Source organism: Penicillium cinerascens (assembly GCF_028974065.1).
Source record: "Penicillium cinerascens strain IBT 15544 chromosome Unknown contig_5_segment0_segment0, whole genome shotgun sequence".
NCBI lineage: Eukaryota > Fungi > Ascomycota > Eurotiomycetes > Eurotiales > Aspergillaceae > Penicillium > Penicillium cinerascens.
Genome location: NW_026695294.1, coordinates 3897593 through 3913184, shown reverse-complemented (window position 1 = coordinate 3913184; position 15592 = coordinate 3897593). Strand labels below are relative to the sequence as shown.

Genomic DNA, 15592 nt, shown 5'->3' with positions numbered 1-15592 from the left:
TTAAAAGTCTTTATTGTTGCCAGATTGCTAATTGTATGATAAACATAAATGCAAGCCCTCCCAAGATCTCGAATGCTTCCCATCAATTAATAGCTATCTTCTTGTTAAGACTAAGGTTGGACTAGCTAAGGGACTCGATAGTACTATAAGTATATAGACGAAAAATTCAACAATATAATTGTGACTAAACTAATTCTTGAGGAAGAGGATCTATTAATAATAGAAGAGTGCTTTTTATACCTTTATATAATCATATGGAGTTAGCTTTATATAGGTTCTTAGAAAACTCTTATAGAGTTCTTGTTATATTTAACTAGGAATCTAAATAGCCTTATATTATTTGGGGTTATAATAACTATTCTCCCTATCTGAAAGAGTTGTCCTTGACACTTCTAGGGTTAAGATAAGATTGCTAGAGCATATTATCATTATATTTTCAATACCGAGAGCGTAATTAGGTTAGACTGGCCCTTGATCCTTCCACCAAGGTCGCCCACTGGAAGATCTAGCGGGAAATCGACCGTCGACAGTAATTGTGCGAACAGTAAATATCATGTCAATAGGTCAAGAGTGAAAAAGCAGGCTCCGCCAGCCTATAGAGGCAGGTCCACTAGCATCTCGCTCATATAAGATAGAATTGAGAAGGTGGCGTTGTCAGGGCAAGAAGAAAATTCCTGATAAATTACCTTTTGCAGAGTTGCACCGCGGTCGGTAGCACCCTTCGTGTTCTTCCAATAGGACGCGATAGTCAGGAACATGAGAAAGAAAACGAGACTAATATGGAGAGAAAGGATTATGAACATGAAACTGATGATGCCAATCGATCACAAAAAGAAACCTATAGGGCTATTCTTAGTACCCAATCTTCTCTTACGGTCTACATTGATCCGCCATCAAAATCCCACGTACCTAGTGAGGCGGAAAATATATCCTTTCCAGCTGCTGATTTAGCCGCAGTTGTTGCATGACCCGTACAAACTCCTCCTGCATTATACGATGGTTGCAGCGTGGATGCGAGAAATATCGACTTCGAATTGAATGAGAACTCCGGCAAGAATCTTATTGAACGCTAATTTGGGGAATAGAAAGGAAAACTATGAAGATAATGCTCAGTCTTGATAAATAACTCTCCCTTTTAGGCTAAATACCGTATAAAAGAAACAAAGAACAATATTGGGGTGACATAACGAGTTACTAGACAAAATTTATTGTGAATGATTTTGACTCATCACACTCGTCTGGCTCGCTTCGGGGAGTACGACGGTGATCTAATTAGCATTCCGTAGGACAAGCCGAGACCAATACATGGTGTCGGAGTTCTCATGCTCATGTCTTGCCTGAAGACCTGCTGTGGCCACTAGGATAATCCCTGGATCCCTTCCACCATCTCTGACTTCGCACCTCAAATTGCTATTCGAATTATGGATCGAATTGCCACTCACCAGTCCTCGCCCAGCTCACGCTGAGCAGCAAACTTGACAGCCTCCAGGACATCCTCACAAATTTCTCTGGGAGGAAATTGCGGCGTTTTGTCATCTTGGTAGACACCCGTCTTGACCAAGATGGAGAACCAGTCAGTATCACTGATATGGTTGTACTCATTTGTGCCCCGGATATCGGACTCGGGTGTATCGCCTACAAAATAAACAGTGGCTGGCGGTTTATCAATACCGTACGTCTCCTTGCGCCATTCGCGAAGCAGTCTTGTCGCGAAACCGAATGTCCCGAGTTGCGGTTTCCCAAACGCAACGGTAGTCAGCTCCTTACCAGTTAGTTCCTTATAAAGAGCTTCCACCGACGTCCGCAGTGCACCCATTCCAATTCGCGAGTGCTTGTGAGAGGTGGACCACACGATGTCATTGTGGGAAAAGTAAATTGGCGGACCCTCGTCAAAGGTCTCGGAGCGAGTCCCTAGGCGTCCATCCTTTGACATCAGAAGATCGAGGATGATCTGCTGGTCACCGGCCCAGTCTCTGCTGTCAGCGAATACGAATATGGCATCGATGGTAGACTCGTCGAAATTTCTCTCGCGGGAATTGCGGTACTCTTCCTCTGTCAACTTCCGGAACGGCGTTGTGTCATGCTTGGACTTGATGATATCGCCGGGGGTAACCACGTCTTTGAAACCATAATCCTCGGCGACGACGCGGCATTTTTCACCCTCGCCGCCTACCACGAGGACAGTTTGATACGCGTCGGACATTTCGCGTATGGGTGTGTGTCCACAGATGAATTGTCCAGGGGAGATCTCGATCTGTAGCTGGCGACTGAGGTCAATACAGCGTTCTTCTTCCGTCTTCCCGCCGCCATTGGTGACGAAGATATACGGGCTTAGGATGAAGTTAGTGTGTGCATCTCGCGGGAGAGAGGCGAAGTGGTTACATCTTTACTCCATATGGATTGTCCCCATTGATGTATTTCATCGCGCCGATCGATGCTGGAAGCGGCTTCCCCCTTTCACGAGAACACCATCGATGTCGAAGGCGATCGCGAATTTGTCTGTATTGCTTCGGTCTGATTTTTCAACATCGGGGGTGATCGACTCGGAGGCCGTTTCATCGATGCTTTTCCTGGCTCTTTCCAGCCGCGTGGCAATGGTGTCTGCGTCGCACGGTGCCTTCATATTTTCGGGAGGAGCAATCACAATTGGACCGCTGTACAGATCGCATCGCCTAGAGTCGGCGGAGGATAGCCTCCGCACAGTAGTGGCAGTTTTTGCTGGCATTGTATCGACTGAAGGGAGATCTTTCGATATCCATTCGCCTTTGTGAAATTATGAATCCCCAGAATGATGTTACCCATACTTTATACTATGATACTGAGACCCGTGATTTTTGAGCGTAAGTACCGCCAGGATGTCATCATGACGAAACGTAGGTTTTCGTTCGTCCGCATTTCGCACTCTACAATATGGTTCGTTCCAAACTCTGTAGGATAAACTCTATGGAAATCCACGAATGTCAGCTTTGCATTCCGGATTATTGTAGCACCGTGTTGTAAGCTTAGCGATTGAGAGCGCAGTGATGTTAAGGCCTAGAGAATGTATAATACTGCTCCACACCTATTCTACCCACTTAACCCACTCTCTTCGAAAAACAACAACTACTACGTAAATCTAATTTTTGAAACGTAACGTAACTAGGTTAGCAATTTTGATGATTTGTCACCCGCACAAGCCAGGAAAGCGACTGATGACCATGGCTACTATAGAAGATACATCTCACATCCTTGTTTTTCATGTCACCTGAAAAGTGGCGTGTAATATAGTACATATCATCTTCACAATCTCAAATTGACCGTATCCCAGTTACTGCTAGCCTCCTTCAAATCCGATGCTAGTTGTCCGGCCGCTCCGTCGATCACAATCATATTTCTACGACCCAACAACCCAGTCAGTATCGTCTTTTTGCTCCTGGCTAGATTGCTGCTTTGCCTCGGGGCCATTTACGTGGTAATGTCCCCAGCCCCAATGACGGCGTTGCTTCGGATGGGCAACATTATCTATGTGACCTTGTAAATATATACCAGACGCAGAAATCCAGGCGAGGGAAAATTAAATCGTACCAGTTGCTGTACCGGCAAAAGCCTCGTTGACGTGAGAGTCAGGCTGAGCAGACTCAGACTTTTGATTGAGTGGCTCTGGCTCGGGAGGTTTTGCTGCGTTAGGGGACTTGGGTGCATCCGTTGAGTCGGTTGAGCCTTGACGCTGGCGATGGTGGAGCGCGTCAGATGCTCTGCGGAAGAAGTCCGACATGATAGAATATAAACGTTTCAATAAATCGATTCGAGTGGTTCAAGTATGCTTGGTGATGTTCTTGGGAGGACTAGTTTCGACTATAACTTTTGGTCATAGAAGACCTCCTATATAATTTACCTACCACAAGGCAAATGACATCATATGGCCTGGTTGACACTATGTTCTCGTGATCACTCCTCTTATCCCTTGTATTACAGACAAATAGGGTAGCTAGTATTGCCACTACGACCAGTAAATTATCGATAACTTTGGGAGCAGCAGGATGAGCGCATCATATGTGGGGAACATAGTGGAATACCGCGGTGAGGAAGCTCGGTCCAAGACGCCCGGGTCCGACGCCTCCGAAAGCATGTAGCTACTCGGGCGTGTCGGGTGATGCACGTCCCATTTGAGGTAGAACTTTAAAAGTACCTCTGTTGAAGGATTTTGGCTGCTGTGAACATACTCTTTGTCATTCTCGGTGCTGATTGGTCAGGTTTTTCCGTACCATGAGATACGGGGCGCACGAGCTTATGAGAGCTTTTCCTTGGACAGACTAGCTTTCTGGCACTGGGGAGACTTTCAGGGAAAAATAAAACGTCGAGTGCCCCGCCCCGCTTCTTTGCCCTGCTCAACTCCAACCTCCCCCCTCCGCTCCCGGCAGACTTGGTCTGTCTTTTTGTTTGTTCTTTTCGTTTCTCCTTTTTGTGTGCGCATATCGCGACCGTCATGATACTAGTTTGTGAAGCGGTACTTTGGCCGATTTAGTACTTAATCAGTCCTCGTAAGCCAAGTTTGATCTCCTGATAGGTGATAACCAAATGCAGCAGTCTGTACAACAATTACGTGAGCCTGAAGGATGAATCAATTATCCAAGGAAAGCCGCCCGAGCACGCGTAGAAAGCCAATGTAGATGAAGTGTTGACACAAAATCTATTCAATGCTGACATCAACTCTAACAGCTAAATCATGTCATGTAAAATTGACAAACATTCCATTTGTTGTGTCTTCAGTCTTCTCGCCGGTGATCAAGATCAAGATGTTCTGCCGGCAATGTGATGGAGCGATCAAGCTTGTAAGGCAATCCCCGGTGGCGGCCCCGAATCATCATGAAACAGATGATCAGCTTGCTGAATGTATTAAATTGGCCACTCAAAGACGTATCAACGTTTGGGTATCCTAAACTGAGGCCTACATTACCACTACAAAGAATGTTAGTTCCCAAGTAACGCATAACAGTACCAAGTATAAAGAACTTACTAGGCCGATACAACTTCAAATAGAATCGAGAAGATAGATAATGCCTAACAGTTGTTAGTATATCCACTAAGATCAGATAGCAGGTACTGACCGGGATATTATTATCTGCAATCTTTCCAGACTCGGCGATGCAAATGCAAAAAACTCCGAGGAAAATGTACCAGAGGTCAAAGCTCAATTGGTTCTGTATGTGATGTAGAACATAGGATCCACTGCTGTCTTCATTCGTCTCATGGTCTCCAGCGTAGATACCAATGGCTTTCTCTTCGTAGACGTTGGATGCTCTGACGCTAATAGCAATTGGAAAGGCGGAAATATACATCATGACGACCAAACTGAACTGTACTGCGGGGTTAACGTCAGCCAAATTGAAGATAGCCATTCCTGTATGACGCGAATTGGCGGCTTGGAAAATGGCAGCAAGTACTCGAGGCCCGGCAGCAAGATTATTCACTGCTGGGTTATGAAGGTCCAGAAGTAATATAAGCAATGTATCGGTGAAATTCAACGCCAATAGGATGCCAAACAAGATCCACGTCGGGCGACTCGGGAAAAGCAGTGTATAACATCTGCGTGGATGATCGAGCAGAAAGTTCAGCGTTTCTTTAGTGGATGAATTATCCGGGCAGAGCTTGAAAATTATCCATATGACAAGTCGAAGGAGGCATGGATAGCAGGTGTTTCCGGCAAAAGCGAGAAAACTCAGCAGGATGAGCGGAAACGTGGCATCCTGGAAAGACTCCATCGAGTCTGGTGTTAAAGTGAAGCCTAGATTGGAGATTGTGCTTTGCGCGGTGTAGAACCCCCACCAGGTGTTGCCTTGACCACATTCTATGAGATAGTCGCGATACTTTGGGTTGGCGTGCTGAATCCAACCCACAAGGCAGATGGCGCCGAAGAGATGAAGACCCAAGAAGTAACCCACCACGATTTTCAGCAGCAGCTTCAAACTTCGATATTCAATACCCCCAAGCCTCTCTCGATCTTCGGTAGTCAGGTTGTAGAAGTTCGAGTTTCGACCCAACGTTGCGTGCGACGAGATTTGTGGCAAGGCCAGTTGTTTGATGGCTGGCCTTTCTCGTGAGGTGGCATAGTCACGACTTGTAGAACCGCCTATCACGAACATCATAGATGCAACTCGTTCAAGAGGCCGTGTGGAGGACGGTATAGTGCTAGATATTCTTCGGCGGATGGACATGGGACCAGGGTCGAGATCGTCATCGCGAGATACTGTGGACACTGCCTTGATGGAGTCTGGACCGTCAGGTTATGCGTGTAGACTGCGGTGCAAGCGAAGATGTCAACGTACCACAGTCAAACAATCGGTCGTCAACCTCGACGATAGCGCTTCCTGTGGGTCTCGTCAGCATCAACTTTGATAGCGCTTTCGTTGTAATTTTACCTCTGTCACGTTTCCAAGGAGGAGGGATACGAAGGGCTTTGGATGAATTAGCCAGTTCTCCTCGTGGATCTGCAGCGAAACGAATGGTTTGCTCAAAGTCAGAGCTGGACGTCGTTGTTGTCAGTTCGTCGGTCGGTTTGTGTTCAGGTGGAGCACAAAAAGCTGAGCTACCACTTTGATTATCAATCCCCATTGACGTTGGTGAGATTGCCTCGTCTTTATAAAGCACTGGTAGATCATCGTTGTTCCCAACGTCTTTTCCTTTGCTCTTTCCGAGGTCATCGCTAAAGATCACATCGTTCGTATCTTCAGGCCGATCATTTGACTTCAAGTCGCATTCAGCGGAGGTTTCTCTGATGGGATTCGGCCTCAAGAGATGGGGTGCTGGAATCCAATGTAGATCGGCATTAGAACAAGTGTCGGCAAAGCGTAGCAAAAGGGCTACTCACAAACTGCTTTGAGATGCTTCTCAAACCATATCAGACGGACGACAACCACAATAATGTTGATGAAGCCCAGATTACCCAAAATTGGAATCAAATATAGATAGACTTGCTGGTAAGTTTTCAGCTGGTTGATATTGACCCTATGTGACCATGAGCCCGGTTCTCTTTTCTGGGGCTAGTGGAACTGACGTGTTCAGCCCCGATTCCGTGGAGGAACTTGCGCCGAAGAAGTAGGCATCGATTGCTCGAAGGTTTCCATGAGGATAGATAATGACCAGGCTCAAAATCCCCAGAAGAAGAATCCACGCGTCTGTGGCGGCTGGTTAGCCAATCTGGAACTCCTCTAGTCGAGGCTTTAACGCACAATGCAAGGTAAGAAAGTTTACCGGTGGCTTCCACATGGCGACCGAACAGGAAAGAACTCGCGCAACAGCAAAGGATTGTCGCGGCTCACAGATTTCAGTGAACCCCGTCGTCGGGGTGGTTGAAATAAATCGCTCATACGAGCTTGTGGCGTTCTGACAAACTCAGGCGTGCGGGATTTGTCTCAGCGAATCGCGAGTCGAGCTCAGGGGCCCGTTTGCAGTGAAACTTAATTAATCCCACTGCCACGAAAATCATGCACTGGGGTCTGTCTTCAATAAGAAATTTCGGGTTAAATCAAAGATCAACTAGATAACATTTGCAAAAATTCTAGAAGTAAACGTTGTTCCATCTGATGACTTGACCCAGCAAAAAATGCTTAGATCCACCGTGATGAATGAGGGCAGTGGGCTGCGCGGTGGATGGCGATCTAGCGTACCAAACAAGGACGAGATAAGCCAGAAGTCGGTAGATTGAACTGAGCTTTTCGCCGCCTATACCGTCTGCCTAGGCACGCAATACACACTCTATCCTATGGGGATGTGCCCATCGCGGTAGGATGGGCACATTTGGGTTTCGTGAACTTTAGGGGAAAAAAGTGGGGCGGGTGTAGGATGGGCACATTTTTAGACCCTAGGATGAGCATCTATCCAGACGGTGGATAGAGCTCAAAAGAGCGCCAATTTACATGAGTAGTAACTTTATAAACGAGGGGTGTTTCAGAGCTATACGGACAATTTATAGGGGTGTTGTAGGGATTTAAACCACCTACACACATCTTCCATCCTGCCTGTACCAATCAGATGCGTGAGATAAATGAAGCGGTCAGAGATGGCAGAAAGGATGCTTCCATGCTGAATTAGTAGCTACATAGTGAAAAGGGCATAGAATTAATGCACCAAATCCTGACGGAAAGGAGCTTTGTATTGCCATATCCCTGAATTTGACAATTTATAGGGATGTCTGATTAAATAACCAATGATTCTAGATATATCTGGTCTTTACTGCTATATTCCTTCCGACACTTAGTGATAGACAATATGTGTGTTCTCGTAGTGGAACCTTGTTTGGATTTAGGGTGCAATGAAATGTGTTCTTAATGTAAGCTGCTATCTCTACACTGAATTGATGGCTTGATGAAGAAACTAGTGATTTTTTTCCTCTTGAAGTAAGGAAGAGTCTTCAAAATGATGAACAAGTCATCAAAGGCGGTGAGGAGCGACAGAATAGTGCCACACCTCGGCCGCATCAACCAATCTTTTTTTCACAACTCGAGAGAAGAAGAATTTGTTATTTTCTGAATTATGATTGCCACTTTGCCTTCGAGAGACCCTCTTGCTATCCTACCCCCGGAGATTGTGTTGCAGATCCTGGACTTTGCTCCTATCTCTGCGCTAGCGTCCTTGACATCCGTGTCTCGGGCGTGGCACCAATTTATCGACGTCACCCACCAAGAAGCCATCTATTCCTCCGAGACCAAGACAACGCAACCCTCCAGAGGTGCCGGTGACCTTTCAGCCGTACCGGACCCCCTCAGCTTCTGTAAGCTTTTCGAGAACACAACATCATGGAAAGACCTTTGCAAACGCCAAACGCTACTAGCCCACAATTGGGCTAAGCAGCGTCCAGTTACTCGGGAATCGGTTTTGCAGGTCGGTAACGATCCTGTTTGGCGCTTCCGCGCCGACTTCAAGCGCCGGTTTTTCATCTCCACGTCACATGCCGGTGGCTTGAATGTCACTGATATGGATACCGGCCACATCCTATGGCGACTTCCCTCCACGCTGGTTCGTGAGGAGGATGCGGTTCGTCCGTATGCTCATCTAGAATACCAAGATGGAATGGCTGTATTTGATCGCGAAGGAGACGCCGTGGAAGTCTGGCAGGCTGGTCTGGAAGACACAGCCCGTGGAGAGTTTCGACGCATCGCAATCTTAAACCACGATTGCCAGACGAGAGGCTTTCAGTTGTCTTACTGGACACTTTGTGTTGTCTCAAATGAAGGACAGGGCTTCGTGTACGATATGGCTGAGCGACCACCCAGATTAACCACTCATATCACCATTGAGCATGGCGCCGTTGGTCATTTAGATCAAAGTGAGCATGTTGTGATTTATTCGCTCGGGGTTCATGGCTATCATATCCACGACAAAAAGTCGGGTGAACTTTTGGGCGTGTTACATCCATCGCGTGCTTCCGAAAAGTACCACATTCGGCCCCCTGCAACCCCATCTCTTTCTGCGAGTGCGGCCTTGGCAGGAACTGCACGGCATGGCCTGACACGCCAATACCTCCCATTTGAGGCCCCTCGTACGAATTGCTTAACACCTATTGAACTTGCGAACGGTCCGCTGCCGCTCCCGAGTGAACCTGACCATGTCTATCATCGAGAAGATGAATGGGGCGCTGGCATGCTCCACGGCGACCTATTTGTCGGTTTCTCCCGTGCGGGTCGGGTACTTGTGTGCTCCAACTGGCGAAAAGCTCTCCAGGACCAAGCCAGCTTCGCCAAGAACAGTGCCCTCCTTGAATGCGAGTCGGATGGGTCAGGTTTTGACCTGGGCGGTTGGCTGTCGGTGCGCAACCACCGCGTGATGTTCGAGATACAGGACCAAATTTACGTTATCGCACTGGATGACCACGACAAGATACAAAACGTCGATCAACCTACCCGTGCCTCGTACTCACTGCTTACCAGTTCTGCCCCGCAGCTGGCTATGCCAGTCAGTTTCATGGCACTTTACGATGATGCGATCATGACCACCTACACTGTATGTTGTATGACCTCAATTCATAGAAGTTAGCGAGCAGAAGAACTACGGCTAAACAAAGAGGCTTCAGACCCTCGGCCGGCGTCAACCCCTCGGTAACGTCCCAGGCCGTGCTCCGCTTCCGCAACATGAAAACCTCGGCCGAATTTTCCCTACCAAGGCAATCCGTATTGTCACTCTGGCCCCTGATCTTTCTAAAGGCAGATGTTTCATAGCTTCCGAAACCGACACCCCCGAAGAGTCGACTCGAACAACTTCCAATCAATCAGGCCCTCTAGTCGAAGAGATTTGGCACTCGCAGGCAGGATTACTACAGTTGGTTAGTATGCTTGGCGATGAATTTGGAGGAGAGGATGATGATGACGATCATGAAGTTGGTGTCTTTGCTGCAAATTTTCATGATGATGACATAGACAACGAGTGGGAAGACGTGGATCAGAACGACACCGCATGAGCATACACATGGAGGTACTTGAGCGTCCGTATTACCGATCTGGGCTCTGTACAACCTCCTAAAACCCGGCCAGTCGGCTAGCTCGGAATTTTTTTTATGTTCATTTGTTGGTCATGCAATCACTTACTAACCCAACCCCCCCCCCCCCGGAGGGCCGACCCCCAAACCAAAAGAAAAAACGAAAAAGAAACATGTGACAGCCTCCTCCACTAACAATTGCCTATGTCCAAGGGGGTGTAGCATAGTCGTGTATAACACGACAGATTGAAAGCTCTGTTGGTGACGCCTGAGATACCGTCACTTAGAGCTTTCTTTGGAACATGGGATTTGGGACAACTTTTTCGACAGGTACACTCGTCAAAGTGATCGATTATGTGGTTTGAAGCCAAGTATTTAAATGAGCGCTGGAAAGATGTGGAATACCCACATCACTTGTTCGCATACTTTCCACATATACCTTTTTAAACCTTTTTCAAAACCAAGTCGCACATGTCCTTGTAAGGAAATTTGTAATCGAAGCTAAAAAGCCAGAGAAGGCGATAGTCGTTAGGCATGCCCCTCTCAATGGTCAAAGGTTGGAAAGGCTGAGGTTTGGAGTGCGTTTATATGCCCTTGGCACTCTACATTCAGTCACAGATAGGCTGATTTACCTGAGCGGCAGGCACACTGCGCGCGACAATATGCTCGCTGTATTAATTGACCACAAGGCGGGATTTCTGGATATTCAAGTTGTTACTGGCTGAAGTAGCTCATTCAAGGCTAGGTGGGTCACAAAAGCCATAAATAAATTCGACATTTTGAATCTTGGAACTGCGCTAGTTCTACCTAGACAGGGAGGTTTGAAGCCTTCGTGATTTTTCCGACCGTTATGCAAATAGGTCGGGAATCCCTACCCTCAATCGCCATGTACATAGTGGGATTCTTAATTAGGATCGTCAGACAAGAAAAAGCCCTAGGTCTGAATCGGCAGGTATTGAAAATCATTTCCCCACAGTGTCCTGTTAACGTCCACGAAACTGCCCTTGTGTCGTTTGACACGGGAAAGGTGTGGGGCGTCAAAGTGGACCCAGGAGAAACATTACCCGTGTTATCTGATCTTTTCTTGCTCAGCCCTGACTCAGACAAGCTTTACTGTGGGTCCTGGGTTTGTGCCTGAGCCTCTGGATCGGAGGAAAGAAAGCTTGCGGCCAAGTGTCCTTACCCTACGATTTGCATGGTTCGGAGCTTGGCTATGCGAGTGGCCTGATCTACGGAAATCCGCGGTGGGGTTTAGCTACCAAGACGGGGTTATTCAACGGTTTTTTCGACATATCGTTCTTGGGAGGAGTATCCATATAACAAAGAAATTCTTGTCCAGCCACAAGGAAAGCAAAAGATAATGCGGTCCCATACTGGATATCTTTTTTTCTTTTTGAATCAAAGTTCGTGTTACAACTCTAAGAACGAAAAACATAGACTATGCAATTGCCCTCACTCGGTCAGATCTGGTACAACCTCGATGATTGATTCCATGCCGGGGCTGGTGTTCCAAATGCCATTGACTTTCAAGCCTACACTTGCCAAAAGGTCGACCCACTGCCGCTTGGATCTCTCGACTCCGGCACCGATGCTCATCATCTGGATGTCCATGGCTGACTGCATTCGTGGTACATTGGTATCTGAGAGGACAAAGTCGACAATAATAATACGGGAATATCTCGGATCCATGGCAGACACAGTGTTGAGGAGAATCTTTTGGCAAATGCGATCTGGCCAGTCATGAAAGATGGCTCGGAAGTAGTATGCCCGCGCCCCTTGGAAATCAGCAAGATATAGTAGGAGATTGAATATGGTGCTTACCCTTAATGGGTTGTGGATCAAAAAAGCTATATCCCATAGCTTCTATCCCGGGTCTTTTGACGCTGGAAGCGATCTCTGGTATGTCCTGCAGAATCAATCGACCTGACGCATTGAGAAAACGTGCGTGGAGCTTGACCAAATCATGTCCCTGATTCCCCCCAATGTCAACGAGGAATACTGCTTCCGAGTGGTGGATGGCTCCGTCCATCAACCTCTCCACGGGATATACGTCGAACCAATTCGGCCTTCCCTCTCGTCGACTGGACATGTACGAATTGAATAGAGCTTGGTGCTGCGTGTTTTTAGCAAGCCACTCGAATTGGCTTTGTCCAATTGTCCATTGCATAGGGCAAGCCGAATATTCTTTCGGGTTGGTATAGTTGTGTTGACGAAGATACTCTGAAAGCTTTGAGAGGGTGGGAGCCGTGAGGTCATATCTAAGCCAATTAGTATCAGAACATATATTAATGTTTTGGCAGCTCACATGCACTGAACACCGTCTCTCCCAATTGGCTGTGTTAAAGTGATAGACTTCTCCGTGGCATAGTATACCTCTGGCTTGAAACTAGCGCACAGCCCTAGAGAAGTCATAACACGCATGAGGCGGACTATGGAATTGATTAGAGTGTTTCATGAAGATGAGAAAGACAAGTCTCACCAATCAAGTCCCTCTCGGCCCCAGTGCACATGGAGATCTCTGTTGCAGAAACTCCTTTGCCGGCTCTTTCCACAAGCAATGGGAAGATAGCAAGATCTACGACGGTACGAAGCGCGGCATTTTCAGGAGGCTAGAAGCGCAGCAAGTTAACAATAACTTTCTCGAGTTAAACTTGCATCGAGGCCTCACCTGATAGATTAACCTCAAAATCGTTTCGGTTGGTGTTTCAACCGCCAATTTCAGTTCATCAACCAGTTGAAGCAGACGAGCGTGACTATGACCAGAGGAGAGGGAGCCATGTGTGGTCTCCTTCTTGATCTTGTCAGCCAAGGACAGAATTGATGTGGTTGCCATCTTGCACCAGAGGGAAATAAATAAGTGATTTGAGGAAGAAGACACGGCCAAGCCGGCCCTTTTATATTTTTTCAACTGCCTCTCGGTACCGCCACATCCGCGATACCAATGCAAGAACCGAATTTGACACGACCTTGAAACCTCCGATTTCGCTCATCCACAACATAGAACACATCATCTGAGGGGGAACGAGTGTCCATCTATGCGCCACCCTTGCTGATCACTACGAAATATGGTTCAGGACGGGAGAAACAAGACGCAACTAGTCCCTTGGTGGCCGAACTTTCTTTGTCAGTGTCTCCACTCTATTGCATGGGGGGAAGGTAGTGTCAACAGAGGGAAATATGATAGCAGATCCCGTTTATCAGATTACGATCGATGCAGGTGGAGATCATGAACCGATTAGTGGCTATGTCATCCCGGGCCATCCCTTTTTTCTTACTCACTTGGCCCCAATAGCGCCTAAGCCCTAGCGTAGCTAGATACTTGATGTCATTAAGTCAGTCCGGAGCAGTCGTTGAAAAAGCCAAGGTATCTTGAATGCAACACCTGTGTATCGAAATACGGGCTAATCCAGGAAATTGGGGGAACGCCACTTCGGAGCTAATCTTCCGTCGCAAACCCGAACAGTAATGCGCATCAATCGGAGCCAAAAAAAAAAAAAAAGAAAAAAAAAAAAGAAAATTCCGACTTGCCGCAGATTCACCGATAGGTTTCCTATGTCTATTTGTAACATTAGCGGCAGCCGGTAAGCAAAGGTCACACTTACTTGCCTAACTACATCCTTGGGGTCTGACGGCCTATCTTGGTGAGCAATAGATAGGTTTCGAATCTATATGCCTTAATCAATTCAAAAGCACACAGAAAGGATGGTAAACTGGGCAGGGTTGCCAAGGAAAAACCGGGTCGCGTCATCCTACAAATCTCACGGCTTAAGGGAACCGTCTCGGATTCTACTACCCTTCACAAACTTCGTTTTCTCGCATTGAGGCCGACTGTGACTTTGCTTTCTATCGCTTGATGAAAATGCCTTCATTGCTTTCCTAATGCGATTGCAAAAAACTGTCGATGGGATACATGGCCGACGGTGGGTTCGTCTTGTAAATCTACAACAGAAAGTCTTTGGCGCATGTAAATGGCAGACTCTTAGCTTACACTCTGCTCGGATTATCATGAGGCCAGAAAGAGATATTTTCCACAACAAAGGTGGTTTCAACTAGACTGTCTGAAAATGATAGTGGAGCCTACCTGAAACATAATAAATGGTCATCTTGTTTCGCAGCTCTAACTCAGCTCTACTTAGTGAAGAGGGGAGCTCAGTGGCAGTCTGTCGCAACAGACAGGTCGAGATAGCAGAAAGGATCATCGGTTGCGCTCACCACATCACATCATCTATGATGGGCAACGACCTCTAGCATAGAGACCGCTGTGGTTGACAGTTGGACCAAAACTAAGGTGTGCGAGAGAAGAAAAGCGAAATAATTGAACAAATCCTAACAGAAGAGACCAGGCCATCTGCTTCAGCACCTAAGCCGGATCTGAATGTTAGAGCCTTGATTCGACAGCTCTCAATCTGGTGGTCATCCTGATTCTTGGATAATCAGACGGAAAAGGTGGAAGCAAATTATAGGGAATTTGATAAATGTAGCCAATGTAAGATTCGGACACGACCTAGGGGTCAGTTTTGTTATATGCTACATTCGAAGATCACAGACATGCTATTGCTTCCATAACTACTCTGCGGTGGTATCAATTTCGTCGGGCCTCCATAGCATTCTTATCTACCGACTTCTTCGCATGTGGAAAATTGTTACCGAACGTAGCTGCAACATGGTAGTACCCTCAAAAAGATTATTTCAAGCGCACAGAATTACAAAACCCTAAGCGAAACGTTACGCAATCCATTGCCTTGCTTGCTTATTTCCTTTAGTAATCTCAATTCTTTTTCCTGGACCCGTAACCTATTATACCTCAAATGGGCCTTTTTAAAAAACACTTAACGTTCATTAACGATGGAAGCCAAACCTACACAGGAAGGTTTGTTCAGTTTGAACAATTGTGCTATGCTCGTTCATGGGTTCCAGCGTTTCCAAGTGGCAACCTACTGCCTACAACCCACCTCTGAATTACAGGAATTACTTGCGACGTAAATATAGTCGGTTGTCGAGGTACACGCAATGTGAAACAGAAGCTGAGAACTAGAGCTTCGAGGCCGTGAAGTTAAGACCCCAAAACCTTTATACCGCTACAGGAGGTATGACTACTTCCATGGTTGTTGCCTGCATGGCTCTACGTGACTGATTAATTGC

General features: G+C 46.9%; 6 protein-coding genes across 6 annotated transcripts; 1 reads left to right on the top strand and 5 right to left on the bottom strand.

Moving 5' to 3' along the window:
• Positions 1-1438: 1438 nt before the first annotated feature.
• Positions 1439-2423, bottom strand: N7498_005968 (uncharacterized protein; the record flags this gene model as incomplete). The annotated part of the gene is made up of 2 exons (XM_058453030.1): positions 1439-2330; positions 2383-2423. 2 exons carry the CDS (start codon positions 2421-2423, stop codon positions 1439-1441), a joined length of 933 nt encoding a protein of 310 aa, XP_058309568.1.
• On the bottom strand, positions 2420-2725 carry N7498_005967 (uncharacterized protein; the record flags this gene model as incomplete). The annotated part of the gene is made up of 1 exon (XM_058453029.1): positions 2420-2725. The coding sequence occupies one exon, from the start codon at positions 2723-2725 to the stop codon at positions 2420-2422; it is 306 nt and encodes a 101-aa protein (XP_058309567.1).
• A 648-nt stretch (positions 2726-3373) lies between these two features.
• Positions 3374-3754, bottom strand: N7498_005966 (uncharacterized protein; the record flags this gene model as incomplete). Its single annotated transcript, XM_058453028.1, has 2 exons — positions 3374-3501; positions 3565-3754. The coding sequence occupies 2 exons, from the start codon at positions 3752-3754 to the stop codon at positions 3374-3376; spliced, it is 318 nt and encodes a 105-aa protein (XP_058309566.1).
• A 991-nt stretch (positions 3755-4745) lies between these two features.
• On the bottom strand, positions 4746-7245 carry N7498_005965 (potassium ion transporter; the record flags this gene model as incomplete). Its single annotated transcript, XM_058453027.1, has 7 exons — positions 4746-4938; positions 4997-5040; positions 5088-6250; positions 6306-6782; positions 6848-6984; positions 7034-7163; positions 7209-7245. 7 exons carry the CDS (start codon positions 7243-7245, stop codon positions 4746-4748), a joined length of 2181 nt encoding a protein of 726 aa, XP_058309565.1.
• A 1266-nt stretch (positions 7246-8511) lies between these two features.
• N7498_005964 (uncharacterized protein) lies at positions 8512-10432 on the top strand (the record flags this gene model as incomplete). The annotated part of the gene is made up of 2 exons (XM_058453026.1): positions 8512-9978; positions 10049-10432. The coding sequence occupies 2 exons, from the start codon at positions 8512-8514 to the stop codon at positions 10430-10432; spliced, it is 1851 nt and encodes a 616-aa protein (XP_058309564.1).
• A 1470-nt stretch (positions 10433-11902) lies between these two features.
• Positions 11903-13283, bottom strand: N7498_005963 (uncharacterized protein; the record flags this gene model as incomplete). The annotated part of the gene is made up of 5 exons (XM_058453025.1): positions 11903-12225; positions 12272-12708; positions 12756-12879; positions 12930-13059; positions 13119-13283. 5 exons carry the CDS (start codon positions 13281-13283, stop codon positions 11903-11905), a joined length of 1179 nt encoding a protein of 392 aa, XP_058309563.1.
• Between the last annotated feature and the right edge of the window lie 2309 nt (positions 13284-15592).